The sequence below is a fragment of the Dasypus novemcinctus genome, chromosome 5, assembly GCF_030445035.2.
Source record: "Dasypus novemcinctus isolate mDasNov1 chromosome 5, mDasNov1.1.hap2, whole genome shotgun sequence".
Taxonomy (NCBI): Eukaryota; Metazoa; Chordata; class Mammalia; order Cingulata; family Dasypodidae; genus Dasypus; species Dasypus novemcinctus.
In genome coordinates, this window is record NC_080677.1 from 143,551,081 (window position 1) to 143,578,291 (window position 27,211).

The window sequence follows — 27,211 nt, forward strand, 5'->3', positions numbered from 1 at the left end:
GAATATATGAAAGAAGGAAGACCCAGAGCATAATCTCTCACTTCCAACCTCAAGCAACCCCATTTATCTTTGAGGCAGTCCTCATCAGACACTTTTGTGAAATCTTAAGGGCTTCAGAGAAAACACCTGAAAAAAAACCCATCGTCATTGTGGATAGAAAGCTTTAAGCATGGCCAATCAGTGAGACATTTCTGTTACTTTCAACAAAAAGAAAAACACATTACTCAATCCCAACTTCTAGTATGTCCAGCATTGCCATTTGAACTTCAAAGGTTCTACTACATTTTTCAATAGATAAGGTATTATTTGGGGGGGGGGGATCCCTAAAGATGTAAGTACTATATATATAAAACAACTTGCTGGCTGAAGTTGTTTGGTACATTTTGAGAAACATTTTAGGAAAATGGTTCTCATTCTTTATAATGTACTAAAGAATCTCTGTCAGACTGAAGAGTATAAGGCCCTATTATCATTACTTAGTATTCTACACTTCTTATTAATGGATATAATACATGCTATCTCCTTTCATGCAAAATGTCACATTTTTATATAATAAGCCCATGCATAACACCAAAGATAATAGGAGCTAAAAAAACCACTACCATCCTTACCTTGATAAGCAGAATTCCAATGTTTTTTTAAGCATTTCTCGGGGATCTTCTTGGCTTTCTGATTGAGATTCATTTCCTCCTACAAAAGAGTAATGATCAACTCAGAGAAAAAGGCTTCAAATTTACCAAGCCGATGATTCACTACAGAAATTCTAATATTTTATATATAGTTATATATTTATAACATACTTAAGTATACAGAAAATGTTACAAAATGCTATTATTTTACCTACTAAAGAAAATACCGACAAAAAAACAAACAGAAAACCTGAACGGCATCCTCATCCTTATAAAAACAAAAAATAATGCAGTTAAAAAAATAACCTAAGTTTCATTAGCAAAGTTTAGTATGGGCTTTTGAAACTCAAAACAATAGGAATAAGCTTATTGAATGCCTTGCTTACTTTACAAAGGATATTCAGGTCATCTTTAAGAGCACAAGACACTAAAACATAATAGGTGAATTGGTCTTGTGGATAATGCTCCTCAACAACTTACATAAATACTACATTTCAAGAGTCATGAGAAGATTAAAAGCATTGAAATGCTAAGAACTTTTTGTATGCTTCTATTTAATTTAGCACGGCACACTTAAACATGTTGACTTTTCTGGCAAGGGGACACTTGTATTTTAAAAGTCTAAGTTTAAAAAAATCAGAAAGTAAAAACAAAGTGGGGACATTTATAGAAAATGAGGACAGTATGACTGCATTACTATGAACTCAACATATTGTGTAAAATATTAAAAAAAAAAAACAAAAAACAGAGACTGTTTGTCTGTATTATATGAAGAACTTCAATGAAATCCACTCTTCTCTCCCAGGCAAAAAAAAAAAACAACAAAAGATAGACAAAATCATGGGAATTGATGACACTAAAATTAGAAATAGCCCTTGAAAACACAATCTGATTCCATTCCTTCATCCATAAAGGCATCTCATTATTGCCCCATTTAAATTATAATACCCCCTTAATGTTTAACAGTATTTAATAAGTATCTCCTATGTGTCAGGCATGGTTGTAGGTACTGTGAAATTAAGTCTAAATAAGGCAAAGTTTCTGCTCTCATGAGACTAACACCCCACTGGGAAAGGTAGACGATAAGAAGTTAAAGAAATAAATAAATACCATAATGTTCATATAGAAATTTAAACAAAGGAAAATAAAACATGGTAAAGGGTTGTGGTGCCATGGTGCTGTTTTACACAGGATAGTGAGAAGTCTTGGTAAGGAGGCAACATTGATGGAAGAAAGGGAATAAGTCATATACCTGGGGAAAGTGCTTTCTAAGCAGAGGGTGCAGCACAGGCCCTGAGGTGAGAGCTAGGTATATTCAAAACAGTAAGGAGACCAATATAACTGAGAAGATTGGGTGAAGCAAAAAGTATAAGAAATGAGGTCACAGAGGCAAGGGTGGGAAGGGGAAAGGTGATGGTGGATTAGATCAAGTAGGGCCTTGAAGGCTGCAGTAAATCAGATTTTTAATCTAAATGCAATAGGAAACCAATTCAGGGTTGAGAACATAAGATTTGTAATGTAATTTGAATTCTGTAAAGATTTTTTTGATGAAAACAGACTGTGAAGGCACAGATGGAAGCAGGGAGACCAGTTAGAAAGCTAATACAAAAATCAAAGGATATGATAATTTCAGACGCATCATGGTAGAGATACTATTAAAGTCGGGACTAGGTGAGATCCACCTAGAGAAGAATGTAGGCAGAGAACAGTTCTAGGACCGAGGTACTCCAACATTTAGAGGTAAGGAAGGGGAGGAGGACCAAAGGAAATTGAGATGACATGGCCAGTGAAATGGGAAGATCAGTAGAATATGAGTCAAGAAGACAAGGGAAGAAAGTATTTCACAGAGGTGGGAATCATCAAGTGTAAAATACAACAATAAGGCCAGGTAAGATAAGAACTGATATTTACCTGTTTCACTATTTTCAGGCAGAGATTCATACTCTGAGTGCTCTAGAGACAAAGTGTTCATATCTGTTTGGCCTGACTCCTGTAAATCTGATACTGCTGCATTCTCATGACTTTTGTCACCATCACCATTTGCATCCAATCCTATAATTAGGAACGTTATCCCAAAAGTCAGGGTTAGAAGAATAACTTTCTCTTAAAAAAACAAAACAAAACAAAACGAAGCAAAACAACTTATTCTTCCAGTTACACACAAGTTTAAAACTCAACTGTAAAAGATCTGGCTGTTTAAATTACCATTACAAACCATGACACAAAATTTCAATAACTTCTTAAAGATGGAATAAAACAAAGACAAATACTTCAGAGGCAAAGATGTCCCAGTCAGTGATGTATATGCAAAACTTACCCTCTTTGCAGCAGTCAGGAGAATGGTCAGGTATTTCTTCCCAAGTTTTACTCACACTACCATCAGCTATATTACTTGCTTCCAAATGTAACATATGATTCCCCCATACTTTTGCATTAGGGTTTAATTCTGAAACCTTGGTTGACGGTGCCTAGAGGGAGTTAATGAATAACAATTTTGAATCAAAATTTCAACCAAATACAATTTCATTTAATGCAGAATTAAAATGCACCTAATGTTAAGAGAATTTATACTAAAATGGCTGTGCCTATCTTTTTACATATACATTTTAGATTAAATTAGATGTAAAAGTAGCACAAGTTGATGCATTCAGATCTCAATTTATTTCACTATTATATTCTTAAGGCTCTCTAGGAGCAGGGTGGGGGGGGGTAATAAAAGATATGGTTTCTGCCCTTGTGGAGATCTCAGTGCTTTACTAATTGTTTAAAAGATAAATAATTGGTGATTTTAACATTATCTCCTTCCTAGACCACCTAACACAAAACATAACTCACAGATTAAAAAATATGCTAGTGACTATCATGCAAATTTGAATACAATGTAGTTGGATACAATTTTAGTTATAAAGCTTCAAACACATATGAGCAAAGGATGTAGAAAATTAAAATTCCTCATAAAAACAAAAGGTCTTCTAATAGTTTTGTCAGAGCCACTACAGGAAAAGAGAGTTTAAACATCTATTAAGATGATAAAGTAGTTTTAATTTTCAACAGATTTAGCTGTTCCCCTTCCCTGAATGAGTTTCAATATCATTGTTGGAGCCTTTTTTTTTTCTCGACCAAACACAAATTCCTAGTCCTACTGAATAAGAATCTGAAAGGGTTGGGATTGTTTTTTTGAAAAGCTCTCCAAGTGATTCTGATGCTGCTGGTCCAATGTTTTAAAAATGGGCTTTCAGATAGCTAGCGCTTGTGCCCAAACTGACACAACTGTGTCATTTGGCACTAATTACTTAACCTTTAGAAAATCTCACCTGGAAAATGAGTTTAATAGTTGTACCTAGCATGGAGCTGCTGAAATAACGCATGTATAACACTTAGCATGATGCCTGGCACATATTAAGCACTCAATAAATAGTAGCTATTTTTACAATAAAGGGTGTTCAAGAAGTCAGACATGTCAGTTCTCTGCCCTAAACCCTCCAATGGCTGCCTATCTTATTCAGAGTAGAAGCTGAAGTTCTTACCATGGCCAAAACAATCTCACATGACCTCAATACTACCACTCTCTCCTCTCCACTATCTCTCTCACTTTTCCAGTTTCTCTCTGTTTATTTTCAGCTGTGTTGACCTCCTCGCTATTTCTAAACATACCAAGTATGTTTTGCTCTTACTGTTCCCCTTGCCTGGACTACTCTCTCTCCTCCAGAAAGCCACATAGCTAACTTCATTTCCTTTGGGTATTAGTGAGGTCTTTCCTGATACTTTAAATCAACAACACTTCTCCCACCTATACTAATATTCCCTCCCTCCTCTCCCCATCCACTCCACACTTTAGCCCACTAATCTTCTGACAGTCTTCCCTTACAAATCTTTAATGACTCTTCAAGGTCTAAAGAAAAGTCAAATGTTTCAGTGGCAATTATGCCCCTAACTCTTAGCTCCAGTTTGACCATCATAATCCTTCAGGCAAATGTAGCTACATCATCTGCAATTTCAAAAGTACCACAAGCCGCCTTCACACTACTGTGTGTTAAATCAGAGCTTCCTAACTAAGGCACAACAGTATTGGGCACAGGTGTCCTTGTGGCAGCCACGAGTGCCCTAGAGTGTTCCCAGCTAACTGCTTCTAAATGAGAGTAGCCTTCCTAGCTTACTCCAGTGTGGAGTACAAATATTACCATGTTCTGCATTCCACAATATGTGAAAATTATTAAGAAACACAATAAGTAATCAAGTAAACAATGGATAGTTTCACAATTTTAAAATACAGAATTAGAAGTTTTCAACACGAAATTTGTCACAGAGGGTTGTCAGTAATGTATGGAAATAAAGAAGAGAAAATTTACTGCAATTTAGGGGAAAAAAGGGATTTGATGAGAAATAACAAATGAACATGATGCACATCAGAATTAATAAATTCAAACCGACTCAGATGATGTCTTGCAATGAAAAACATAAAACTATTTCAAAATCAAGAGTGGAAGACTAATGTGGTAAAAAATTATAGCATATACAGTGTTTGCACTTAGAAGGCAGCTCTTATTTCCTGCTGTTCCACTCACTGTTCAATAAACATAATGTCCACAAAACCAGATGCCTAAAGTATTACCTCTCTGAAATTCTTTTTATTGTTTTAAGTATTGGTGACAGGAAGAATAATGTCCCCTTTCCTTCAGAAATATTATACATAGCAAACACAGATTCTTCAATTTCCTTTCTTACATCTAAACTTTTAGCTTATTTTTTGGCTTCTCGTTCTTCATAAAATTAGTTTCTCTCTTTCTCTCTCTTCCTTCCTTCCATCCATCCATCCATCCATCCATCCATCCATCCATCCATCCATCCATCCATCCATCCATCCAACAAATAACTTCTGAATGATGACTAATTACTAGGCACAGTACTAAGCAATAAGGATATAATGGGGAACATAACTGCCACAACCCTTTGTTTCATGGAGCAAACTGAGAGGTGCAGAAGACCTTCCATATTTGTTAACAGTTCTACTTTTTTGACCTGTTCTGATTTTTAAAACTCCTATCACTGTTCCCTTTCCTAGTAAAATACTTCACCTCCATGCTCTTACAAATTACCCTAAAATATCCTTTTATTTTAGAAATCTAAATGGCAACTAATAAATGAACTCAGTGCCTTCGATGCCTTTCTTTTAAACTGATCTCCACTTAACCAATTTACCAGATTAAGTGAAGTTCTCCATTCTTTCCACACAGATGGCTTCTGAAAGGCAAATACTTTACTCTCTAATATCCCCAAACATTTCTGCTCTGGCCAGTTAAGCTATACGTTTACCATGCTTGTTGTATTTGTTTCTAACTAGTAATGCCAATTGTCCGTGTTTATCTCATGACTTAATTAAATTTGAAAGTGAAAAGAAAGTTAAATGCTTTGGAAAGATTTATTCTAAAACAACTCACTAAAAAAAAAATCCTTTAAAACTAGGTATAGGTGAGACAAACACTCCTGATGTAACAGGGTTCTGTACTCAAAAAAAAGCATTAATAGGATAGTTTATGTAAGAAAATCTACAGAGAATTCCAATGTATGGACCTATATACAAAGGAACGGCCATATTCTAAAAGACTAGCAAAGAAATATACAGTTATTTACTTTGGATATGTACCATATACACACGGGTTTGCTTAGTTATTAAATAATTTCTCATTTTAACTGACTTTCAATTAACTGCTCCTGATTTAAATCAGATAATGAGAGTTTCTATCATACACATTTGCTTGGTTAAGTTTCATTTGTTTGGGTGTAGGGAAACAGACTTGGCCCAGTGGATAGGGCGTCTGCCTACCACATGGAAGATCCGCGGTTCAAACCCCGGGCCTCCTTGACCCGTTTGTGGAGCTAGCTCACGCGCAGTACTTACTACATTCTGCCTTATTTTTATCCCACATTAGACATGTAAACTCCTTGATTTGATGAAGAGATGTAAATTTTATGTGCCCCGATAAATGTGAATTAAATAATGTTTGACAACTGTGGAACTGAAACAAGAAACTGTTAGCAACACTGGTGGTTCAATTTTTTTCTTAAGAAGTACAAAATAACTCACTACTGTACAATTTTGATAAGCTTAAAACTTTTCAAAGGCTATGTTTTACTTCTTAACCAATGCAGTTCATTCTGTATCCCCAATCTATATCAGGAATCCCCCAACTGGTTGGTTTCAGACATGTGGTTAAGAGCACAGGCTTTGGTGCTATACTGCCTGGTTGTGAATCATGACTCTGTCACATACTATGTGTACTCTATTTAGGTTACTTATCCTTTCTGAGCCTTAATTCCTCAGCTGTAAACTGAAGATATTAGGTCTTAACTCATGAGGATTAAATAAGCTGCTATATGTATACCTGGCACATAAGTCCTCAAAAAATGTTAGCTGATACTACCATTTTAAAGTACTCTCGGAGACAGTAAAGGAAGAGTGATGTTATCTTCTCTTTCTAAATGCTCACAAAGATCCAGGAAAAATTAAAAGTGTAACTTTATCAAAACATATTATCCTTCTAACATGAAAGAAACAGTTTCCATTTATGAGAGAATAATTCAGATGGCACTCTGTATATTGATCACTAATAGCTAGATTAGCTGGTATGTCTTAAAACATCTATGAATTCAAATTTACTACTGCTGCCATGTAAATTAAAATGCAGAGGAAAAAACACCTGGAAAAAATGTGACTAAGAGCATAAATATTACTAGGTCCTTCTCAAATATTCTACAATGGGCAGATTTTTTTTTTTTTTTTTTTAAGGAAGTACTGGGGATTGAACCTGGGACCTCATACATGAGAAGCAGGTGCTCAACCACTTGAGCTACACTCTCTCCCCAGTGAGAACTGGTTTTATTCATCTGCTTGTTTTATTTTGTTTTTAGAAGGTACCAGGGATCAAACCCAGGACCTTGTACATAGGAAGCAGAAGCTCAACTACTTGAGCTACACCCACTCTCTAGGCAGTAGCACTTCTATAATCAGGGAAAAGAAGTGAAACTAGAAGACTATGAAAAACTTTTTGGAAAAAAGTTTGGAATTACAGAAGAGCTAGGACCAATTAAATTAAAAGGCATGAGATTTAAACCCTTACAGTCATCTTTTTCTCCTCATCATCAGATAGGTCTATAGATTCTTCCTCTGTAATATATCTCTTAAACCTCATGCTTTTCATAGTGAAAAAACATTCAAGTTAGTTCTGATTCTAGTCCTCATCTCCTATAACCTATTTCAAATATCTGAGATAAATCTTTTAAAAATGAGCCTTTCCATTGTATCACCCACAATGTCCTAAAGGGCTCTGTAATATATGTCAACTTTAGTAAAAGCATCTTTATTTGGTGTTCAAGGATTTTCATAATTTTACTGTGGTACGCATAGACCCGCTGTGGTTGGCCTAGCCTGATTAGACCAGAACTCTCTGAAACTTTTTCTACCACGCTGACATACAGTTGAGTTTTTTGGTACATCAATGCTATTCCATCTATAATAGATTCCCTTTTATCTTATTTATATACTTTAAGTTCTTAGCACCAACATTAACCTTTCCCATTTTTAGCACCTTCTGTGATTGACTGTACAATACTAACAATATACATTTAATATGGTTTCCTGATAGAGATTTACACATCGTTCTAGATGCTAATTGCCTATAAACAATATTTTGTAAGCTAGTATAGCATGCCCTTTATGCTTCTTCTACCATGGCATTCATGTTAAGTACTGCTAGATGTGTCTATGTTATTCTTACCAGCACATCAACTCTGATGGTAGGGACTATGTCCTCATTTTGCTCACCACTCTATTGACAATACTTAGCATAGTTCTACATGCAGAAGGGAGGTGCTTAAGAAATGTGCCACGCATATTCTAAGCACTTACCTACTTTTAATTATCATAGCCATGTGAGACAGATATTACTGTCTCCATTTCACAAATAAGGAAACCAAGGCAGAAAAAAGTTAAGTAACTTGTCCACAAAAATTATGGTAAGAAGAAAACTATTTGCTAGTATCAGCAAAAACAAAACACTTGTTAAGAGTTAATTAATTTCTTTTAATTCACATGAGATATAATTTGTTAGGGATCAAAATCTACCACCATTTCTTTAAAATACAGTTATTCTCTTGTATTCAGATAGAACTCCCAACTGATAATCAAGAACTCTAGCTCCATGTGGTTGGCTATGCCAGTCTTATTTTTCCACTGAAAATTTATGGTCAAACATGGTTATTAAAACCTGAAGTGAGTTGACCTTAATAGCCACATTCTGAAGCTATTTTATACACATGACTAGTTTTACTTCTCTTTATAAGAGTGTATAACATCCCAAAGTTCTGAGGCTCTGAAGTAGCTAGCTTTTAAGAAACTCTTCTATCTGATACAAACACGATGCTCCATTTTTTAAGTACATCAATACATAAAAAGTCTATAATTTCTCTAGATAATACAGAATGATTACTGGACAAGTTACTGAGTAACTAATATCAAAGAAGGGGGAAAGGTAGGTGGAGAGTATAAAACAGGCAAGACAATGGGGGGAAAGAAACATTCAGGTTTTATTTAAAGTTAGCAAGTACTAGTCCTTGATCTGCCACTAAATAAGAGAATCAGAGAAACTCATTGGCTTTACAGTCATGGAGGTCTCTCTACCTCTGGTTCTTGTAAAATGGAGTAGCTGCTATATAACGTTTAGAATAAAAAAGATATCCATAAAAGCACTTTGAAAACTAGTGTTCTGAAAATCAAGGAACCATTACTAAATGTGGTAACACTTCAAATTAGAATACTGTTTGATGTATATCATAATTGAAAAGTTCTAATTCAAAATATGAAGCACGTGGGAAGCAGATCTGGCTCAACTGATAGAGCGTCCGCTTACCATATGGGAGGTCCAGGGTTCAAACCAAGGCCTCCTGACCCATGTAGTGAACTGGCCCACGCGCAGTGCTGATGCGCATAAGTGCCGTGCCACGCAGGAATGTCCCCCACGTAGGGGAGCCCCACACAGAGTGCGCCCCACAAAGAGAGCCACCCCATGCGAAAAAAGTGCAGGAGTGGCGGTGCTCACAAAGAGAGCTGACACAGCAAGATGACACAACAAAAAGACACACAGGTTCCTGGTGACACTAACAAGAATACAAGGGGACACAGAAGAAGAGACCAAATGGACAAGAGCAGACAACTGGGGGGGGGGCAGCGGGAAGGGGAGAAAAATAAATAATTAAAAAAAAAAAAAAGCATGTATCTCGCTGAAAGGTATACATATAAAAATAGCAACAGTATTCACTGCACTGTATATTGATGTACCAAGCACTGACATGTAGCCAACTGATAATTACACCCACTTATAGAAAACATTATATGCATATTATCATAAAGGGTTAATTTCCTTAGGATTTTTGTCTTCACAACCATTTAAAAGCAAAACTGAAGAATCTGAATGTAACTCTTTCTGTAGAACTCCCAAATATGTGCATGGAAATAAAAGTGGAAAATAGGTAATTTCTTACATTAAGGAGTAAGGGATGAAGTCTACTTGTTTATCCCCATATAACTGACATTAACATTTGGGCCATATTTATCTCAATATTATCAATAGATTTTCTTGCCTAACATCACAAAAATCATTACTAATAAACATGGTTGAATAAATGAAAATGCCCTTTCAATTATACTGCTTCAAGACATCATGCCCAAAGGACTGATTTATGAGTAAAACTGCTTTTCCTTTTGTTGAATAATGTTTACATTTATTACAGAATTTTTCGAATGATACTCAAACTTGATGCCAGAATGCCAGAACTATCATCTGAGAAGCTTTTTTCAAACTAGAGGGACCAGTCCCACTCCAGGAGATCCGAGTTGTGTGGGCTGAGCACTGATATGGTAAAAGAGCTCAGGACCAAGATTTTAGAACCAGTTAACGTAGTAAACTTTACCTGCTTTACACACCATACAAAAGTAACAAAAATCACAAATTTTAAATAAGGCTGTACTTTGCAACTGGTTTTTAAAAAACCATTTTAAACATTCATTGCTCATTAAAGCACACTACACTGCATGCTTGGAAAATGTGCTAAAACAATGAGCTCATCAAAATGCTCCAATACCACTCAGGGTGAGGAAAGGACAGGGGAACTGTTAAAGGTCAGTTTTAATGTGTAAATAGCATTCAATATCCACAAATAGAAATCTATCTGTGTAAAACTGCATGCAGATGAATAGCAATATGTGTTTTAGTGCTAACATGAGTTTACATGCAAGCTATGGCTTAAATATACAAGAGAATTTATACTGTCCAATTTGGAAATGGTTAATAGATGCTATAGTAATTCATAGCCTTTTAGCATTCAAGTGATTGCCTAATGCTTAAGGTAAGTCTTCACTCATTTTAAATTCAAGGAATATGTAAAGACTAGCATATCACAGCACAATAACAAAAACTGGTAAAATATACTTACTAACTGTCCACCTCTACTTTGCCATCCCCAAATCACACCATTTTCTGACATTCGCAGCTTTTCTATGGGAAATGAAGCAATTTCTAGGTCCTGTGGCTTATTTTGCAGATTCTCACTAATTATCTGTTCACTTTCTAATACATCTTTTGCAACTGTATTAGTCCAGAGATAGCCCATTTGATATTTGTCACAATCATCCGCCAGTCTTTCAGAAAATATATGACTTGCTAACCCTCCAGTTGGGTAATAGGAGAGTTCATTCAAAAAATGGGAGTAGAATTCCTCTGGGAAATTCTGTAAATCCATTTTTGAGGGAATTTCAGACATATTCAAAATACCTTCTGTATGTGATAAAACATGGTTCTCACTACTTGGCATAACTATTTCTTTGCCATCAATTGGGATGACAGGAATTACCTGAGGTATATCATAAAGAGTAGCTCTATATGTGTCCACTTGGGTGGGATCAACACCAACCCAGTAGGAATATCCTTCAGATGAGGCATATAACTGCAGTTTTTCAAAAATTACCTTTGAATTCCCCACAAAATCCATTTCACCATTTAAAGTAGATTCTTTAATTGAGGATGTGGCATTTCTTTCTTTGAAATGGTATGCATGTCCACGTGTTTCGCATGGAACTAAGCAGCCAATATTAGGATCAATACTGTCTTTCTTCAAATAAAATCTCTCTTCCTCCTCTTTACTTGGTCGTTTTGGTTTACTCAATTCAGACATACCATTACCAACACAAGATGAAATTCTTTTAGTTGGTTCAGAGTAAGTTTGTTTCAGTTCTGGATTTTCATTACTGTTAGAGTTTTTTTCTTCTACTTCTGACTCTGGCATACCTGAATTTGAACTCTGGCTTAAAGATGGTAAAATATTACTGCCTTCATATTTGTAGTCATTCCCTCTACGGGTTTCATAATGTTTTTCTATTTGATTTGTTTCAAAATCAGGCTTTTCTATTATACTAGAACTAACACAAGTATATGAAAATACATCCTGACTGGGCACTTCCTTGCACTGTAGTCTATCTGTTTCCCAGTCAAAGACTGTTTTAGAATCTGATGTGACATTTTCTATTTTGTTTTTACTTGTCTCTCTATAATTAGCTTCTGGTATTAGAACTTTTACTGATGCTTTTTCAGCATTTTCTAATCTATGAGGGTCACTCAATTGATCATGTAATGCAATGACTGAACTCTTAACACATATTTCATTTTCTGTTTTATAATTCAGGCCTGTGTCACTTTTTTCTTCATTGGAGCAGGTAAAAATATAGGCAGAAGAAACAGAGTTACTGTTAAGAGATTTGGACTTGCCATTTTGGGGCGTTTCTTGTGAAATTTTAAGTTTTGGGTTGTTTATTCCTTGGATTATCCCATCCATGTTTGTTTCACATAAACTTGCACAAGTAAAATTACACATTTGTGCTTGAGCCTTATTTGCCCTATTATCTACACACAGATCTACTTGACATAAAGATTTCAATTCAACAGCCCTCTTAACATGACCATTATCTTCTAAAATATTAATTTTGCCCTCATTTTGATAAGATGAACTATTTTCAGATAGCAAAGATAACCCTCCTTTGTTTGCAAGCTGCAAATGTCCAGGTGTCAAGCTGCTGTCACCTAGGTACTGACCACTGTTGATCACTGCTGAATCAATGAGTTGTTTAGGTTCAACGTGTCCATCAAGTACCTCAGGCGCTGCTTTTTTGAAATTAAGATGAACCGGAAGAAACTCGAGAAACTCATTTTCAAAGCTCTCTGAAGTGATAAAAGTTTTTGGACTTAGATTAGTTCTATCTAGACTTATAGAAAGGACCCTGTCTGATCTGCTAACATCCAAGTTAAAATAATTATTGCCTTTTAAAAGTTTTACAGAGTTAATTTCTCCTTCCTTTTTTGAGTTTAAACTCTGATTTACACCAACTGTTACAGCCTCAGATTCATCATTTCTTTCAACAAATGAAGTGTCATTAAGTAAATTAATAGGTGACTCATCCATCTGATTTATTATTTCTGAACTACAGCCCTCTCTTTCTTCTGAGATGGCATACAAACACTTTAATGAGTCACTGCCTATGTTAATATTTAATTCAGGTAATATGCCAATATTATGTAATGTACCACTTTCTATGTAATCTTTAAAAAATTCAGTATATGCTTTTGCACTTAGAGAATCATCCTGTATGCTATCAATGTTTACTTGATAAGGTGGATCACTGTCAGTCAAAAATTCACAACTAGATTTAATTTTCTCATTACATATTTCCTTTATTTCATTTGGATCTAGAATTTCCTGAAATGACAGTTTTTCCTGGTGTGCCTTTAATTCCCCTGCCCCTTGAACAGCATGTGAGTCTGAAAAATCTCTCCCATTATCTAGAGGCCATTCCACTTCGCTAATTCCCTCAGAGACAGCAGCTGAATGACATTCTTCTATTGTAATTGCTCCATACAAGGGAGTGCACGTTTCTTCTTCAATTTTCAAGCTATCAGGGTCTACAACACAAATACTATAAAACTTGCTCTCTCTTGAAGCCTTACATTGTTTGTGATCAACACATACAGGGTTTTCATCTTTCATTTCCCTATAAGACATACCTAAATTGGTATTCTCATTATTACTGTCGACTTGAACGTTTACCACTATTTCTTTCCCTATTAATGAGTTTTTACAAGTGTCTGGGTGATAGCAAAAATGGTTATTTAAAAAACTTTCTTCCTGTACACTCTGGCAAGAGGGCACCAGTACACAAGAAAGAGACACATGACCTTCAGAACAAAGATCTTCAGATAAGTCCACTTTACAGTAATTACCCACACATGGTATATTACGGACATTTTCAGAATTCTGCTCCATAACAAAATCTGGATTCTTGTCACTCTCACCTAAATTTTCATACCTAGTTAAGAACTTATACACTGAAGAGGAAATAAATGATTGCTTTGGTCTTTGACCCTGTTTGTGCCCAGAAATCTCAAATATTCTAGCCCACTTATTAAGGCCAGCAGCTGCCCTACTGGCTCCATTTTCAACATTGTGAAGCTCCTTACCTTCCAGGGTATCAAATAATGAAGATAAAGTTTTACTTATCTTGTTCTCTGGTTCATTCTCCTTTACAGACTTTTGTAGCAGGCCAGTTTTTTCACTGTCACTGTCACTACTTAATTCTTTGCAGAAGCAACAACCCATTTTGAAAGTTCAAAACTCTCAACAATGCTTGTCGTTTTCGGAGCCTCCACAAATGCAACTCAAACTAACTTCTATGGTTTTTGACTAGAAGCCAACACCCAGATACCAAAAATAACCCCTTGCACAGCAGTCACATGTCACTGCCACTCAAATCCAAAATCCTAATTACAAAAGATTACCATATAATAGCCATATATATTCTATGTGCTTAAATCAAAATAGCACATGGAATCAAAGGACTAAGAAAAGCAACCAAATAGTTTGTATATTATTTTTTTATTCTCATCAACTCCATTAAGAATAACTAAAATCAACCCAGCCAGAAGGAATTTCAAAATTCTAATTTTCCTATAATGATTCAGCATTTTCCATATTGTATTTAATGCAACAGTGGCAACCAAAAGAAGTCAGTAGGTACACTCCCCCAAAAAGGAAAGCACCACCAGAAATGTGTTCTTTAAAAATTTATAGCTAATTATAGTTGTAGCTGATCTTCTGCCTTTAAGAAATAATGTCTGTGGGTATTAAGGCTGTATTGCTAATTTTGTTATGCATGAAAATACAGTGATATCAGTTAAGAGATGCATTATGAAGTTTTTATGGGTGAAATAACATGCTGATTGAGATATGTTTCAGTATACTTCAGTAAATAAATGAATAAATAAATAAATCTACACATACATACTTTAAAAGTATTAAAAAGTGAATACAGGAGGAGTGGCAAAACGTGAGGGTGGGTAATTCTTCAAGTTCATGATGGATACACTGGAGTACATTATATTATTCTCTCTCCTTCCACAGATGCCTAAAAATTCCCAAATAAGAAAAAAGGCAAGAGAAAAGGAGAGAGGAAGGAAAGGAATAAAGAAAGAAAAGAATCTACATGCCCAGTATCAACACCAGAAAGTCACTCAAAAGCATCTGAAGCATGAATGCTCAAGTACTTAGTCTGCTTTGAATAATCTAGCAACTAACCTTATTGTTCTTCACGACTTGGCCATGACTAGTGATTTACATTATGTGCCTTGTCTTTTAAACATCTGTAATGTTTTGTTCTCAGTATAAGCGATTACTTTTCTTACTATGGTTCTGGTTCTGACATATTTTAAAAACAAAGTAATTCTGTTAACTCCCCTGAGAGATATTTTGCTGGTTAATTTAAACTACAAGTTATGACTGGCATTCTATTTATGTTTTACAAAACAATACTTTCCAGTGAAACAAGTTTAAGAATTCTGCTAAATTAAATGTGAAGATAATAACACTTCTGCATATACTTAATTTAGGTACATTAATTTTCACTACAGTGAAAATAATGATGTAACTGTAGGACACAACTTTATATATATCACTATGTATCACAGCATTTTAAATAAACATTCTTTTTTTTTTTTTTACCTATTCACGCTCCTAACAACGCTTTTTTTAAAAATTTTGATTGATTATTTATTTATTTATTTCTCTCTCCTTCCCCCCCACCCCCTACCCCGGTTGCCTGTTCTCTGTGTCTATTTTGGTATCTTCTTTGTCTGCTTCTGTTGTTGTCAGCGGCACAGGAATCTGTGTTTCTTTTTGTTGCATCATCTTGTTGTGTCAGCTCTCCGTGTGTGTGCACCATTCCTGGGCAGGCTGCACTTTCTTTCGTGCTGGGTGGCTCTCCTTACAGAGCACACTCCTTGCACGTGGGGCTCCCCTATGCAGGGGACACCCCGGCATGGCAGGGAACTCGTTGCGTGCATGAGTACTGCGCATGGGCCAGGTCCACACGGGTCAAGGAGGCCCGGGGTTTGAACCGCGGACCTCCCACTAACAACCCTTGAGATAGATAGTAATAACCTTATTCTACAGATAAGGAAAATGAAGCACTAGGGGCTTTAGTAATTTGTTGAAGAAGATTACCTGAACTCAGGCATTATAGTGCTAGACATAGGCACAATGTCATATTACTCTGTATCATCAGAAGAAAATTAAATATATTTACAAAAAAAATTTTTTTTAAACTTAGGTTTTACAAACCATTTATAGAGAGAGCTAAATAGTGTAGTCTGTTAAAGGAACAGTCTCAGGACCTTGTCTGCCTGGGTTTGAATCCCAATTCCATTTTTACTACATATGTGAGCTTTGGCAAATTATTTCAACTCTCTTTGTTTCAGTGATCTGAAAAACTGGGCCAACACCAATGACTATCTGAAAGAACTGATGTGAGGGTTATTAGTAAAGCACTTGGAATCAAACCCCTAAATTATCTCAAAGTCCTCATAATCTGACCTCCACCTACCTCTCCAATCACTTCTCATACTAAAACCCCTCCTCCCTACCTCCTCTAGTTTATCAAAAAACAAACAAAAAACCAATTAACTATCCCTTGGCATACCTACCTTTGATAAAACTGTTACTTATATTACGTCCCCTTCTCCCCTTTCCCATTCTTACCATCCTTCTTAAAGACACCTCTCTCAAAGTTTACCAACCAAAAATACTCTCCTTTCCCAATATTTTCATGGTTCTTTATATTAAAGCATTATAATAACAAATCTTAGTTTTTGTACCACAGAGTATCTCAAAAGGGGATCTGTGCTCCCCTGGGAATCTGCAGTCTCAAAGAATGAGAACTTCACAGCAAAAAAAGTTAGAAGCCTAAACAGAGAAAACAAACTGCCAGATCATTTGAGAAATTGTGTTCAAATTTTGCTGTGATAAACTTAACAAGTTAACAGTTCTTTCGATGAGACTCAATTTATCTGATCTACTAAATTTCCTTGATTCTAAGATTCACTTTGTTACAGTTTTACAATTTTTACCATCACAATGTGTCTTCAAAGTGATGGCAAAACAGCGCAAATTTTTCTGTGGATGTTCATTCTCCTGGGAAAATTCTAAAAGGTATGTGACCCTAAAAGGTAAGATAAAGAACCTATGTTCTATAAGCAAATGAAATTGTTGTTAAAGACTGGTTGTTGGGAAGTGGACTTGGCCCAATGGATAGGACATCCGCCTACCACATGGGAGGTCTGCGGTTCAAACCCCAGGCCTCCTTGACCCGTGTGGAGCTGGCCCATGCGCAGTGCTGATGCGCGCAAAGAGTGCCGTGCCATGCAGGGGTGTCCCTCGCATATGGGAGCCTCACGCGCCAAGGAGTGTACCCCGTAAAGAGAGCTGCCTAGCGTGAAAGAAAGTGCAGCCTGCCCAGGAATGGTGCCGCACACACAGAGAGCTGACACAACAAGATGATGCAACAAAAAGAAACACAGATTCCTGGCACAGCTGATAAGGATAGACGCGGTCACAGAAGAACATACAGTGAATGGACACAGAGAGAAGACAACTGGGGGGGGAGGGGGAGAGAGAAATAAATAAAAAATAAATCTTTAAAACAACAACAAAAAACATAAAAAAATTTAAAAAAAGACTGGTTGTTAAGTCTTACTCGAGAAAAGCTTTAAGACATGTTCCTGCCTGTTGGGCTGGCTCACTACCAGAACGAGGATCTCTTCATCTTAAAAACCCTCAAAACCCTTTTCTCCTCTAGCTATCTATATCCTTGCTTTCAAAGCCAAGATCTTAGAAGGCACATTACAGTCTACGTTAAATGTATCAGTATTTTAAAAAAACCAAAACTTCTATTTCTCTACCCACTGCAATCTGGCTCTCATTTGTATTATCCCCTTGAAACTGGTCTTGATAAGGTCACAATTGATGGCCTGCTTATACTGATCCACCAACTTTAGTTGGCAATGCTGGTCACCCTCTCCCTTCCTCCAAAATCCGTAATTCCTCCATTTCTAACCCAAAAGACTTTTCTGGTTTTCTTCCTATCACTACCAACTCCTCTTTCTTGTTTCCTTCCAGTTTTGGATATACAGCTAGACCTCAGAATTTCATCATTGTTTCTATCCATAACTCAGAGACAACTGATGTAAATTTGGTACTATAACCCGAACTATTAGTATAATGTGTTTCAAAACCAGTGGACCTTTATTATGTCAACGTTAGACATTCAAAATTACCCTCATATCAAAATAGCTTAGGGACAAAATAAAGAGTATTTCTTTTGTAAACTTAACTACATCTCAATGCTTCCTACTCTCAAGTCTATCTTCACTCTGTAAGGACTATGTCACCGTGTCTACATAAAATTTTGCAATACGACTTTACACGTTGCTAGGCCTAGCTGTATACAGTCGGTCTTTCATGCTAATCTGTGAACAACCTCCGCACATAAACTGTCTTAATGATCTTTATCACTAGTGCACAACTTTGCTGAATACTCAAATTTCATTCAATAAATACTGATTGCCTGTGCGCTATTAAACACTAAGCTAGCCACAAAAGTAAACAAGATACACAAAAGGTTTATCTATAGAGAAAAAAGATTAGTGGTTACCTAGGATGGGGGGTGGGAATGGGAATTAACTGAGAAATGGCATGGGGGATTGTCCTAGTGGGGTAATGGGAACGTTCTAAAACAACCTTGTAGTGATGGATGCACAAACTAATTTATTAAAATCTTAGAATCATACACTTAAAATGGATGACTTCTGAAGAATGTAAATTATACCTCATAAAATTACTTTTTTGAAAAATGAACACAAACTCAAATAATTCTTAAAGTCACTCATACTCTATTCTTACACTAAAACGGTTAAGTCATGTTCTCACAATCTAATAACTATGTTATAATCTAATAAGATTACTTTTTGGTGCTCATTGATTGGCTAGGCTTGTAAGTAGCTACTTAAAAGTTTTTGTCAGGGTAAGACCTGTGTAATAATTATGATTAATGTTACCAAAGGATAAATGATGATCCTATACAAAAACAGTTAACTTATTGTTTAAAATGCAAACCTACTCCTGAATTATTCAGGTATTTACTTTGGCGTTACCATGATGATTTTCTTCCCAATTCACACTATTCTGTTCTTCCCTACCTATACTGTATCCAACCTCTGTGGAAGAACTAAACCTTAAAGAGACTAGCTCCTTAAATCAGACTGCCACACGTACTCACCCACCAATCATACAAAAAGTAGACTACTGAGCATCAATACTCAGTCACTAAAAATTCAGATTTTCTGGAAACCTGGAAGGTAAGAGTCATATTACTGTCCACACCCTAGGTATATTATGAATAATGCTAGTCAGAAAAATATTCATAGCCAACACTACCTATAATAGCAGGAAAATATAAACAATTTAAATGCCCAAATGACTAAAGCACGCACATGACACACACAAAAATACATGGCATGAAAAAAGGGTTAGTACTCTGGAATATATAGACAAAATCATGTAAGTGGGAAAAAATTAGGTGATGTGTATACGTTGATTACAGCTACATAAAAATGTGTGTGCTCTAACATGATGTTTTTCTTGTAAAGATGCTTAACATTGTTACATATAAAAATTTAATATGCTGTGAGTCCAAATAGTCTCTTAAGGTATCTCACAGCACTACTATTTAATGATTCTCTGAAAACCCAAAATTTATACCATCTTATAAAGTTGGTAACTATTATATCCACATTTTCCAAAACTCAGTATCAGTGATGTAATTTGTCCAAAGGTCACCAGGGATACTGAGTAGGTTGGCCAGATATTATTATAGGGCACCTTAAGCTATTATTATAGGACATTAACTCTTTCAAAAAATTCTCAAAGAAGGCATATGAAGGCAGTCATACTTGCATATTATTTCTGGTTCAAACATGTAAATGATTTACTAGACAAGTCTTATCTAAATTATTACCCCTCAAGAAATTAATAAACAAAAAATTACAGAATCTAAGAGTTTAGTTCTGTGCTCTGCAGTAAGTTTTTAAAGAAGTTTTAAATATTATGATGTAGTTTAAAGGCAAGGAGGGGGATTTTTCTAAAAACTAGTATTTCATAGATTTCTACATAAGGGTGTTCAATTTTTTTTCCTGGGGGTATGAATATTCTTTTAAACCACCTACGCTATTATATTTGGATTTCAAAGCACTTAAAAAATACAAAATTAGGACTTAAAATATAAAATTCATTTAAAAATTAATGCAAAATAGACTACACAAATACTACACAAATAATAACAACAAAGATGATGACCATGATGAAGAAATACCATAGTTTGGCATCTTTCATTTTTTAAATTCTACCTTATGAAAAGGAGATTAACAGCACCAACTGCTTATAATTGCTTGGGGAAAAGGTAAGACTTACTAGAACCCCATTATTTTTAAGATTATTTCGAAGATTACAATGCTGAATTGGATAACTCTGAATGCATTTTATATATACATATGAAAATGGTGAAAAGTGTGGTTTAAAACCAACGATCTCTATTTCCTTATTCTTTCATTAATTATAGCTAAAATGTGAAATGAACTTTCTTAGTAAAGGCTTAATATTTAATTTGTATGCTTTAAAGAGCATAGGACATCAAAATGTAAGCCTAATCATTTATATATAATAGATTATAAATGAATCATTAAAACTAGGGTGATGATTATGTTATTAATTAAAACATTTAATTTAATAACATTTAAAAACATTGACTGATGTTTGTGAAATGATATACACATAATTTGCCCATAGTCACAGAGACCATGAAAGACACACAGTATTAACATTTGTTATACTCAGGTGGTAAGATGATGAATGGGCCCCCCTCCCTTTTTTGGGAAACATCTACATTTTCTAATTATTTACAACAAACATTTGGTCTAAGGAATTATCTGTGAGCCAAAGTATGCAGGATATGTTTAAACAATCTATGATTAATCTCAGAATGGAATTACCTGACTTAAAGCTGGGATGGAATTTGTCTGAGAAGGGGTTTGAGATATAGGACCATTCATCTGTAAAATTGGAAGCATCAAAAAAACATCATCACTACAATGTAAAGAAAACATAATTTCAAATCACAGCAATTAAGGAAAACAAAATCCACTGACAAAAGCATATTTTTATAAAGAAATTCAGTGAGATACTCAGAATGATGTAAGAGAGTTGAAACTTAAGAAAACTACTTTCCTAAAGTCAATAAGAAACCTTGACATTACTGCATGACATGTTAAAATCTAAAAATGAATGGAGGCAGTCAAAATTTTAAAAATTATACTGAATTCTAAATTAGTTCTTTAAATACACACTACTGTTAAATTACTTAATGTTGTTAAAATATTTCTGCATCAATTCATTTTTCTTGGTGATTTAAAATGTTTTTTACCTAGAGCTTTAACTATAATTTATGTTCTCTATTACCTAGTCAGTACTTACATTTTCCTCTACTAAGCCACCCATACATTTTATTCAGAATACAATACTTATCTGTAGAATATTCAGGTACTTCTATTCTGATTAGTTATTAAATCCAACATAGAATCTTGTTATCAGAAAGACAGAAAAGAAATGTATTAAACCAGTTCTAATTTAAAACAGAGGACTTACTAGATGAGAACTGTCTTTCACTTCTTGTACTTGCTGCACCTGCGGTTCAGCCACAACTTTAGTGTCCTGATCAGAAGTCATGAGCTGTTTACTTTTTGGCTCCACTGAGAGAAGTTTAACGTTAACTTTAGGATGCTGTAAAATGACAAAGACAATAAATAGGCAATATGAAATACATAGCATGATTGATTCTTAAAATGAAATCAATTAAAGTCTTAAAATCTCCAATTTTCTAGGACATGTATTTCTCCTTCTGGATTCTAAGTAATTACAAAGGAATCTGCCCACAGTATACATCTTACTCACTGAAAAAAATATTTTTTAAAATAAATTCTTGTTCAGACTAATCTGGTGACCATGGTAATACAGTAAAACCCATATGCTATACATTCAAACCCACTCATGCCCAGAAACTCATTTATGTGGTAACATATGTATATATAACATAAAATTTACCATTTTAACCATTTTTAATTTTCAATTCAGTGGCATTATACTTACAATGTTGTGCTACCATCAACACCATCCATTACCAAAATGTTTTCATCAGCCAAAATAGAAACTCTGTACCTATTAACCAAAAACCTCCCATACTCCCTCCCAGTCCCTAGCAAACCTTTATTCTACTTTGTCTTTATGAATTTGTTTATTCTAGTACTTCATATAGGTGTAATCATATAAAACTTGTCCTTTGAGTCTGACTTATTTCACTTAGCAAATGTTTGCAAGGTTTATCGATGTTACAGTGTGTATCAGAACTTCATTCTTTTTTTTTATTATGGCTGAGCAATATTCCATTATCTCATCCTCAGATGCATTTAAGAGTCATTGGGTTGAAAGTACAATTTAGTAGTGCAGGCACTAATTTTTTAAAAAGCTATGCATATGGGGACTGAGGGAAGATGGCGGAATACAAAGCTCCAGGAACCAGTCCTTACACCTGAACTACTAATAAACAGGAAGGAACTGTCTGAATCAACTATTTTGAAACTCTGGAGTCAAGAACAACATTGTACAGCATCCAAGGAAGAGCAGGAGAAAGAGGCTGGTAAATCCCAGTAAGCACTAGTGAATTATACTCTCTAAGCAGCACGGAAGTACTCAACTTTGATGTCCTGGTGCATTTTGCTAGTATGAGAGTGGGATATAATGACCTAGTTCCTAAAATCCAGGTGTATGAAGTCTGGTCTCTGACCATAGCTTTTGATGAGCTAGTTTAGATCCCTGTGTCACCTGGCTCTGGGGACTGCCATTGTTCCAAACTGTCCCAGGCAATATCGGCAGAGGAGACTTAAAGTCCCACTCCTCAAAACTAGGAAAAACAGGGAAGTGAATGTGGCTCAAGCAAATGAGCTCCCATCTAGCACACTGGAAGTCCCAGGTTCGGTTCCTGATGCCTCCTGGAGAAGATGAACAAGACAGTGAGCTGGTGCGAAGTGCAGGCATGGCAGGCATGGCAAGCTGATGCAACAAGCTGATGCAACAAGGTCACAAAAAGAGGAAAGATAATGACAGACACAACAAAAGAGAGCTGAGGTGGCTCAAGTTACTGAGTGCCTCTTTCTCACATGGGAGGTCCCAGGTTTGGTTCCTGGTGCCTCCTAAAGAAAAGAGCAGGCACAGAGAGCACACAAGAGAATAGACACAGAGAACAGACAGCAAGTATAAAAACAAAGGCAGGGTGGAGAATAAATAAATAAAATAAATCTTAAAAAAAAAAAAACAACGAAAACTAGGCAAAACAGTTAACGGGCTGTATTTACTGGGCAAGTGCTGAAGCAAGAAAACACAGCCTCAAAGAGCCACAAGATTAGTTCCTAACACCCTTGTTGACCCCTAATTGGCCCCCTCTACAGTGCAGTGTAGAGCTAGCCAGTGATCCCTTTGTGGGTCTGTGACAAACTACCAGCTGGGAAAGACTGACCTGGAGAAAGCCTCCCTGGCTCACAATCCCCACCCCAGTGAAAAGCAGCTTCAGACAAAGAAAGTGTAAGAAACAACCAAGTCAGGGGGCCAGGAGCAAAGGCTTAGCTACTTTAAGTCCTGAGATGGAACACCTGGAGAGGAAGAAAGTCTGTTACCTGGGGAGCAGAGAGCACATTCAAATTCCTGTAAAAGCGAGAATCCCTAAGGACACAATCAAACACAAGCCCAGTATAAGACAGAGACACAGGCCCAGAAAAGATAGAGTATAGCCTGTACTTTGCATTCACCTTGGGCTTATTGTTTTGATAGGAGGGCTGAACTCTGAAGGATGGTACCCCACCATATGCAAAGCCGTATTTCAAATACTGTGAAGTGTTTTTGGAATAGGTTTGAATGGTTTTGTTAGCTTCCAGTACTCAAGAAAATCTCTGCCCTTTTACTAGCTGGATACAAACTCAAGAAATAGCCCAGGAACTAAATCCCAGAGTTAACATTTTAAAATATCAAAATTAACAGTTCTTCTTTCCCAGAAATATAGCTAGAGAACAGGCAGAAAAGATCTGGGAAAAAAAAATCTTCTAGGTTTAGGACACTAAAAGGGTAGGCTGGACAGAAGAGAAGGACAAAGGAAAAGAATCGTGATCGCAAAACTGTGAGTTAAAAGTGAAAGCTTCTATTGCTGGCACCCTCCTCCCACACTAAAGACACTTTTGAATATTCAGGCTTCTGGGCCAGTGGATACAAAGGGGGCCCCAGGGATCCACCTCCCCAGGAAAAAGGGGGGGGAAGAGAGAGAGAGGGGGGGGGAGAGAGAGGGGGGGGGGAGAGAGAGAGAGGGGGGGGGGAGAGAGAGAGAGGGGGAGAGAGAGAGAGGGGGGGGGAGAGAGAGAGGGGGGGGGAGAGAGAGGGGGGGAGAGAGAGGGGGGGAGAGAGAGGGGGGGAGAGAGAGGGGGGGGGAGAGAGAGGGGGGGGGAGAGAGAGAGGGGGAGAGAGAGAGAGGGGGGGGGGGGAGAGAGAGAGAGAGAGACAGCCTAAGGCTGACTCAGCTTTTCACCCATAAGTTTGGTCTGCTGTGCCCCAAGAGCCCTTCCAGGCCAGGTGGGGCCATACCACTGTTTACCTTGCGAGCCAGCTCAGGACTAAACAGATCCAATCCTATCAATCCTCCTCTCCACTAACTGGGACTGATTGTTGAGGACCCAGAGGAGAGTGGAATTATTTCCTACCTGGGAAAAGGGAGGAGGCTGCTAGTGAAGGATGGAGAACTGTCTCTGAGAATGTCTAAATTACAAGGCTCTTAAGCCTCCAGGCAAGAATCTGTATCACACTGATCTAATCTATGTTGCAGCAGACACACTCCAACCAGGAAGGACAACAAAGCATGCCATCTGCTGGCAGACCAAGGAAATACATGAGAGGAAATTAAAAGTAAATAAATTTACAGCTCACCTTGGGAAGAGAATGGAGACTGACATAGAAAGTCTGGAAAGAAACTAGCCCTATGCCAGGAGAGAAAGAAGTCCTGAGAGACAAGTCCTATGCCAGCCTCGCAGCTCAGAGAGAGGAAGAACAGAGGGGAAGGTTATAGTCTCTCAGACATCAGCAACCATCAACACATGGCAACTGACTCTGGTAAGGAAGAAACCTTGAGTTGGATTCTTCAGTTTAAACTCTTCCAAAAACTTCAAGAGGAGGGAAAATTACCCAACACTTTTTATGAAGCCAGCATCATCCTAATACCAAAGCAGATAAAGACACTACAAGAAAATAAAATTACAGACCAATCTCTCTAATGAACAGATCCAAAAATTCTCAACAAAATACTTGCAAATAAAATTCAACAGTTATCAAAAGACTTATACCTGATGACCAAGTGGGATTTATTCCTGGTATGCAAGGCTGGTTCAATGTAAGAAAATTAATCAACATAATACACACATTAATAAATTGAAAGAAAAAAAACAACATAATCATCTCAATGGACATGGAAAAGACATTCAACAAAATCCAGCATCCTTTCTTGGTTAAAAACACTTTGGGAGATAGGAATAGAAGAAAAATTCCTCAAAATGATAAAAGGCATATATGAAAAACCTACAGCGAACGTTTAACATCATACTTAACAGGGAAAGGTTGAAAGTTTTTCCTCTAAGATGAGGAAAAAGACAAGGATTCTCATAGTCACCAATATTAGTCAACACTGTACTAGAAGTTCTAGCTAGAGCAATTAGACAAGAAAAAAAATTAAAAGCATTCACATAGGAAAAGAAGTAAAACTCTATTCACAGGTGACATGATCCTATATTTAGAAAATTCTTAAATGTCTAAAATAAAGCTACTTGAGCTAATAAATGTTTTCAACAAAGTGGCTGTATATGAGATCAACACACAAAAATCAGTAATGTTTCTGTACACTAGTACTGAACAATCTGAGGAGGAAATGAGAGGAAAAATTCCATTTACAATAGCAACAAAAAGACTCCAATACCTAGGAATCAATTTAACCAAATAAGTACAGGGCCTATATGCAGAAAACTACAAAACAATGCTGAAAGAAATCAATAAAGACCTAAACAAATGGAAAGACATAATGTATTCATGTTCTGGCAGATTAAATATCATGAAGATGTAAATCCTACCAAACTGATATATAGATTCAATGCAATAACAATCAACATTCCAACAGCCTTCTTACAGAAATATAAAAGGCAATTACCAAATTCATTTGGAAGGGGAATTGCACCTGAATAGCCAACACCATTCTAAAAAAGAACAACACGGGAGGAGTTTTAGTGTGTCTGACCTTCAAACATTACAAAAGTATTGTGGTCAAAACAGCATGGTAGGGAAGCGGAAGTGGCTCAAACAACTGGGCTCCTGTCTACCATATAGGAGAGGTCCAGGGTTCGATACCCAGGGTCTCCTGGTGAAGGCAAGCTGGCCTATGTGGCGAGCTGGCCCATGTGGAGTGCTGCCCCCTGCAGAGAGCTGATGTAGTAAGATGCTGTAACAAAAAGAGACAAAGAGGAAAGAAAATAAGAAATGCAGCAGACCAGGGAGTTGAGGTGGCACAAGAGAATGATCACCTCTCTCTCATTCTGGAAGGTCTCAGGATCAGTTCCAGGAACCATCTAATGAGAATACAAGCAGATACAGAAAAACACACAATGAATGGACACAGAGAGCAGACAATGGAGGGAGAGGGTAGATATAAATAAACAAATCCTTAAAAACAAACAAGAAAACATAACAACATGGTACTGGCACACAGACAGACATGTTGAAAAGTGGAATCAAATTATAAGTCCAGAAATAGTACCTCCCCTCTATAGCCAACAGTTTTTTCTTTCTTTCTTTCTTTCTTTGTTAGGCAAGGGAATTAAGAAATTTTTAAGAAACAAGAAAACAAGGAAAGTACATGATCTGAGGCATGGAACATGGGTGTGCTGCAGAGTGAGTCATGCATGGGGTCCCAGGTCAGGCCTTTTTAAATTCTTTCCTCCTACCCCTTCATAATATTGGGGGAGGGG

At 36.5% G+C, this 27,211-nt stretch overlaps 1 protein-coding gene across 10 annotated transcripts in view; it reads right to left on the reverse strand.

Moving 5' to 3' along the window:
• LARP4B (La ribonucleoprotein 4B) overlaps nt 1-27,211 on the reverse strand; it is an 89,954-nt gene that overhangs the window by 35,138 nt on the left and 27,605 nt on the right. For 8 of the 10 annotated variants that reach the window (XM_071215421.1, XM_071215422.1, XM_071215423.1 and 5 more), the window contains 5 exons: nt 21,756-21,890; nt 21,104-21,163; nt 2,947-3,097; nt 2,541-2,681; nt 612-690 (listed from right to left, as the gene is read on the reverse strand). In XM_071215421.1, coding sequence (XP_071071522.1) covers nt 612-690; nt 2,541-2,681; nt 2,947-3,097; nt 21,104-21,163; nt 21,756-21,836 — 512 coding nt within the window. In that variant the 5' untranslated portion in view covers nt 21,837-21,890. Of the gene's footprint in view, nt 1-611; nt 691-2,540; nt 2,682-2,946; nt 3,098-11,117; nt 14,385-21,103; nt 21,164-21,755; nt 21,891-27,211 lie in introns of those variants that run through there. The other 2 variants (XM_058297644.2, XM_058297643.2) reach the window with 1 other exon arrangement.